Raw genomic sequence first — 6,338 nt, forward strand, 5'->3', positions numbered from 1 at the left:
TAATGTCCAGTCACCTGAGACCTCATTACATGCCCTTCTATGGTTCTTGCACGGTGTGGTCCTTAACACTAATTCTCCCTTCCTTTTTACACTCTCTCTTCCTTCCAGACCATGGAAGGAGAAGAACATGCTCTGCCAAGGCTCCATGCCCCCCAGGCTCATCCTCACCAGACTGCCACACAAAGGGAACAGCTCTAGGGCTCTCTGTTCCAAAGTAGTAGTACCTTTGATCATAATCAGAAGATGCATGTAAACAATTAGGAACAAAGATGGAGTGCAACATACTTCCCTCCCTCTTGCAATGTTTCGCTCCCACTCATCCATTGACCAAACAATGAGATTTGATTGGGCTCAGTTTATTTAAGATTTGAAGCAGAGAAAAATACACTCCCATGCAAGTTCTGTGCCATACTACCTATCCAGACACTATCTAGACAACGTCCCCCATCAAATGCTAAAGTGGTCATTCTTCCCCCGCCAAATGAGATGACAAGGATGCAATTGCCTGAAGAGAAAGAAATTGCAGAATTTTGATTATGCTGTGAGAGGATCCATGTTCACCAGCAGATAATCTATTCTTGATTTTAAGCAGGATCATCACATTCAGTCACTGCAGCCTTCTGTCAGTTTTGAGAGGTCTCTTCCTTTGCAGTATCTCTTCCAAGCCACCCTAAATGCAAGTAAGTAAGTATGGGTCACATGACCGATCTGTTGACATGGGCCTCCTGTGTGGAGCTAAGTGTGCTTGTCATAAACATGCCATAAGGTACATTTGCACAAACTTGAGAGTTGGGGAAGCCGGCGCAATGATGCGCGCCAGCCTCCCTGCGCCAACACGGGCTCCAGGCCCAGTGAGCTTGTGCTGGCCATTCCAAGCCAGCGCAGGGGTTTGCGTGGTGTGTGGGGAGTGTGGGGAGAAGGTGGGGAGCAGGCGTTTTGTGGCGGGGAAGGGCGACAAGGCATTCCCGGGGGGGGGGCAGGTAGGGAGCAGGAGGCAGGGCAAGGATCTGGTAGTTACGCTGGATCCTAGCCACTTTCCTGAGCAGTCGGGGGCAGTTCCGGACTACTTGGATTTGCACCACCTCTTTAGGTGGCACAGATCTGAGGAACCCCACTGGGGCTGCTGCAGTGCAACATGGGGTAAGGGGAATCTTTTCCCCATGCCTTGGGCTGGCCTTCAGTCATCCCGGCCTGCCTGTTACAGTGCAAGTTAGGACTGCACTGCCCTGGAAGTTTCCAGGAAATGTTTTTCCTATTTGCTCACCTTTCCTCCAGGCCAGTCTTTCCTATCCTGGAGGTGTATCAGCCCATCTACTTCCTCCTCATCTCTGTATTTTAAAGGTGGGAAGGGTGGAAGAGGAAGTGTGTGGAAGAAAAGAGAGTGGCAGCCTAGAGAGTCCCCTGGGAGGCACTGGGCCAAGACTGACTAGGCGTCCTTCAGGGTCTTGGCAGCAAATGCACACACCAGATCCTAAGCCCCCCCTTTTTTTTTTACCTAACCCCTTTCTCTGCTAGAACCTCTTTCTCTCCTCTTTCCCTCTTTCTCTTTCACTCTTTTCTTTCTCTCTCTTGCACCCCCTTTCTCTCTTCAAACTTACACCAATACTGTAGCTGGCACAGGTCTGAGGAGACTCATAGGCTACCACAAAGCCTATGAAGAGGTAAGTAAAATTTTTTGCTTACCTCTGGCAGGCCTTCTGATTCCCCCCGCCACTGTTTTGCAGCACATGCTCCACCAGTGCAGGTGCATTGGTGTCCATGGTGGGTGATGGGATTGCGCAGTTACCTGTGGCTGAACTGAAGGTTGAGAAAAAGAGATGGACTTACCAGGCATTCATCCCGTTGGGGTCACGGACAATTCTCTTTGCACAGGCAATATCATCACTGATGTCGTCATCCTCGAAACCTGTCAGAAAGATTTCAGAGAACAAATATGGTTTGGGGGGTTTTCCAAAATGGAGTTTGCTTTTTCCAACCCATTATGCAAACACCCCTATTGCACAAATACCACATCACCAAAGTCACATAAAAGGACATTCCCAGTAGCTGCCTCCACAGCTGTGGAGCTCCTTTTCCTGAGGCATCTGTCAAGGTTGAAGGCTGGATACTCTTTGGAAGAATTATCAGACTTTCCATGTTGGACTGATATTCATCTGCTTGGGTTATATGTGAGGAGGGTAATTTTAGTGATTAGAAACGTAGAGGAGATTTGAATTTTTGAAGCATTGCATGCTTCTTGGTTGAAAAGTAGGACATAAATTTCCTCATTATTAGTCATAATTAGTAATATGTTATTAATATTAATAATAATGCATTTCTCCAGAAGGGGCAACATTGCTTTTTAATGCATTTTTGGGAGTATCTACTTCATCACTATGTAGTAGTAGCCCTAGTGCATTCACATTTTCTAAAGTACTCTGGTCTTTCAAAACATCATCTATCTGTTCAAAAAATGTCACAGTATTTTTACCATTTATCCCCTAGAACAGTTGCTCCCAAACTTTTTAGCACTGGGACTCACTTTTTTAAACGACACTCTATCGTGACCCACCTAGTTTGACCAGACTTTTTTAAAAAGCCGATCTAGCAAGAGATATTTATTTATAAGTAATAATAACCAGAAAAAAATAACTTCAAACTTTTATCAACCTATATTTACACATGCTTGTAAAGTGCAGGAGCTGTGCTCTTTGCAGGGAAATTGGCAGCTATAATATCTGATTTTGAATAACCTCAGGGCTTGAGGCAATTCATGATCTTTCCATCACCCTTTGGCCACCCACCAAAAATCAGGTCACGATCCACCATTAGGTCCCAATTCAAAGTTTGGGAACCACTGCCCTAGAAGTATCTTACTTACTGGTGCAGTTGGTATTGCATCCATTAGCTGTTCTGCCCTCTCCGTTGTCACACCACCAGCGGCTGTTTATCTGAAAAATTCCATAGTCACGGCTGCCATTACGGTTCATTCCCACAGCCCTGCTGTTGTATCTACTTTCATAGGAAGCCATACAGATCCCTGGAATAAAAAAAGGGGAAAAGGGTCTATAATGGAAGTGTGGTGAGGTGGTTGAATCATTTTCCTTAAGACATTCATTTGCAACGTTTTAAAATCAAATGCGTCCGACTCTGGACTCACGCAGTTCACCGTGCAGACCCCTACTCCAGTGAGAATTCAGCAACACCCTGCCTGGCCATGCCGAGAGTGTTTGTCTCCCAGTAGAGGAACAAAGGAGCTCCTCTCAGCCTTGCAAGATTGCTTCCCAAGCAGTGGTGTTCCTCTGGGGGGGGGGCAGTACTAAGTTTTGCAGGGCACCTCACCATGTAAGCTGCCCCTTCCCTTTGCTGTCAGGGCCATGTCATGCAGGCATCTCTGATCCCATTGCTTGGAATGGCTCCAATGGCAAGTTGGGGTGCTCTGCAGAAGAGATGCCTCCACTTTGCTTTCATTATCTGGAATGGCTCTGACAGCAAAGGGATCAGAGATGCCTGCACTTTGTTCTTGTCGCCCGGAATGGCTCTGACAGCAAAGGGGAGGGACAGCTTACATGGTGAGGTGCTCTGCAAAACTTAGTGCGGTGCCCCTTCCCCCCCCCCCAGGGAATACCACTGTTCTCAAACCAGAGATTAGAAGCTCCTGCCAGCACAGCAGGAGAGTAAGGGAAGGTGGGGAGGGCAGGGGAGGAAGGGAGGCTGATAGCTAGGGAAGTGAATGATTTGGTCATCCTGAGACACATGAGAGAGAGAGAGAGAGAGAGTACCAGCACAGGCAGAGTGCATCTAGGGGATATTTGTAATCTACCTAGGGGGAGGAACCAGGAAGGAATGGAACCAGAGGACTCCTGTATAGTTCAAAGAAGGCCTGTGATGAGGAGGCTGGAGAGAGTGACTTGTGAGGTGGGAAACCAGTCCATTGCCTCCTGCCAAGGAGCGCTGGCTTTTACTTCAGCTGGTGAAGGAACTGCCCAGGTTGGTGGAGGAGGACTGGGGTGCAGTAGTGTATCTGGGCAGAAAATTGGGGCCAGGTGATGCGATGATGCCCCAGTGTCATCACACCACCCCTCCATGCCTACGTAGACACCCCCTCCTCCACACATGCTTGACCCTGGTGCTGTACACAGCTCCATTTGGAGCTGTAGGGTAGCCAGGGTGGGTGGGAAGGCCCATTTTGCGGTGCTTCCGTGTGCCGACAGGTAGGTACTGTCACCACCCCTTCAGCAGAGATAGTGGAAAACTGCCACTCTGCCATGGGGGGGGTAATGGCCCACCCCACCGCCTGCCCTACTGCTGGGATGAATCTACCCTCTGAGACTTGAGTAGAGCACTGGCCACCTTGTCTGATTAGGGCAAGTGAGAAGTCCCTGCTGCAGGTAAGAGGGAATTGGGGAAAGAAATAAGCAGAGTCCATGGGGCCAACCAGAATACCTTACAGAGTAGAATGGAAAAAGTTTCTGTAAAAGTCTAGCAAAAAGATATACCATATCATTCACCCTTAGCTCAGTGGCAGACCTGCCGTTTACTGAAAGAGGCAAATGCCCTGGGTGCGGAGTGTCCCGCACCTCCAGGACTGCGTGGAAGCCTTACTAAGGCTCCCAACGCAGTTGGAAACTAGGCTTCTGGTTTGCTGGAAGCATAGTTTAAGAGTGTGGGGAAGCCTTCCCTGGTGCGTCCTGGAGTTGCACGAGGCTCGGTTTTGCTCCAGGTGAGTCGGGGGCAGATTTGCACATGGGGTGGTGGCATCCCGTGAAGGGGGGCATCACAAACCTTTACCCTAAGGTACAGGGTAAGTGGTCTGCCACTTCCTTACTGAAACTGTCAAAATGGCAGCTAACCCAAGATGCTTGCAAGTGATTTTATTTGCAAAGTGCCCTATAAATTGGTCACAGTAGGTCTTTAAGAGATCTTCACTCTACCTGAGATGTAAGCGACCCCTCCAAAGAGCTCCACTGGTTGGCTTTCTGCAGATACTTTGGTGGTAGAGAAATATACTTTCTTTCCTGCCATCATCACCATGAGGAAATCCTTAGAGTGCTAGTTCATGTTCAGTTGGAGTCGTCTCTTGCCATCATTCTAGAGTCTAGAGTTCCCTAGCATCAAAAGCCTCGACGCCACATCCAATAGCTTGGGCAGGGAAACAGCTGGGCAGCAGGGTAGATGGTATGCCAAGAGAATCCCAACCCAATGTTGAACCCTTTACCTCAAGTGTAGGTATTCAAATCCTGATCACTCCTGGATTGGACACCTGACCCAGACTACATTACCAGGCTATTGCTGCAGAACTGGAGCTGGAGTAAAACTAGAACTAGAAGGAGCCGCCATATCACTCAAGACATAAGAAACATCTGCCTGGAGGTTATAGAAAGCTCAAGCTCCTAGGGACAATTTTACTTATAGTGGCTGAAGGCAAACAAAGGGAGCCCATTGCGGTACTATTGAAAGCACACGATACTCCTTCTTTTGGCAAAAGTGTTTTGCACATCAGCTCCCTTATAGCAAGAGTGACAATTCACACCACAGGGTGTCATGTGAGGCTTGACCCTTCACTTCTGTTGACAAAGAAATGAATGGATCTCACTCTGCAATGAAGTGTAATGAGGTGGACATTTTAACCCCTGATTAATTCCCCCTCTCCACTGAGGAGGTCACTAAGAGAGGTTGAAATAGGGTGAACTGTTTCAGAGTGAACTGGACTTCAGCCCAGCCCTAACACATTACTTTGCAGGAGTGGAGTAAAGCAAGACAAACTCACAATCGCCCAGGCTGTAGCCATAATATCCATCCATGTTTTGCTCCTTCAAAAGCGCTACCAGCTCACACTCCTCAAAGACTCTGGCTTCATTCACTGCAATGAGCAGGCAGAGGAGGATGAGAGCCAAGACCTTCATCCTGACAGCTCCGTGGATGCACCCGATGCAAAGATGCACCCAAAACCGCAGTGCCTTTTATTATCCAAGTTCTGGCAGCTGTCCACATGGTTTATAGAAAGTGCCACAATTGTGGAAGTAAATGTGCAACAGTAGCCAGAACAAAATAAGAAGTCCAAATGGTTTATAGGAACTACTATGACAGTGACTGTAATTGTGCAATAATGTGTGTGTTGGCAACCTTCAGTCTCGAAAGACTATGGTATCGCGCTCTGAATGGTGGTTCTGGAACATCTTCTAGTGTGGCTGAAAAGGCCGATTCGGGAGTGACAATCCCTTCCACACCGGGAGCAAGTGCAGTCTGTCCCTGGTCTGTCTCCCTGGCTATGGGCCTTCCTTCTTTGCCTTTTTGCCTCAGTCTGTTGGCCAAGTGTCTCTTCAAACTGAGAAATGTTGCACAGCCTGCCTCCAAGC

At 48.2% G+C, this 6,338-nt stretch overlaps 1 protein-coding gene across 1 annotated transcript; it reads right to left on the reverse strand.

The window, feature by feature from the left end:
- Positions 1–340: 340 nt before the first annotated feature.
- LOC136639336 (lysozyme C, milk isozyme-like) lies at positions 341–5,902 on the reverse strand. The gene is made up of 4 exons (XM_066613434.1): positions 5,750–5,902; positions 2,861–3,019; positions 1,828–1,906; positions 341–670 (listed from the first exon to the last, which is right to left on the reverse strand). The coding sequence occupies exons 1-4, from the start codon at positions 5,883–5,885 to the stop codon at positions 604–606; spliced, it is 441 nt and encodes a 146-aa protein (XP_066469531.1). The 5' UTR covers positions 5,886–5,902; the 3' UTR covers positions 341–603.
- Between the last annotated feature and the right edge of the window lie 436 nt (positions 5,903–6,338).

This window comes from Tiliqua scincoides, chromosome 2 (assembly GCF_035046505.1).
Source record: "Tiliqua scincoides isolate rTilSci1 chromosome 2, rTilSci1.hap2, whole genome shotgun sequence".
Lineage (NCBI taxonomy): Eukaryota > Metazoa > Chordata > Lepidosauria > Squamata > Scincidae > Tiliqua > Tiliqua scincoides.

Excerpts from the sequence above, each read along its gene's own strand:
- LOC136639336 (XM_066613434.1), bottom strand. The coding sequence starts at position 5,885 with ATGAAGGTCTTGGCTCTCATCCTCCTCTGCCTGCTCATTGCAGTGAAT. Across the intron at positions 1,907-2,860 it reads ATGCAATACCAACTGCACCA|GTTTCGAGGATGACGACATC; the intron begins GTAAGTAAGATA and ends TCTTTCTGACAG. Across the intron at positions 671-1,827 it reads CCCAACGGGATGAATGCCTG|GGTGGCTTGGAAGAGATACT; the intron begins GTAAGTCCATCT and ends ACTTGCATTTAG.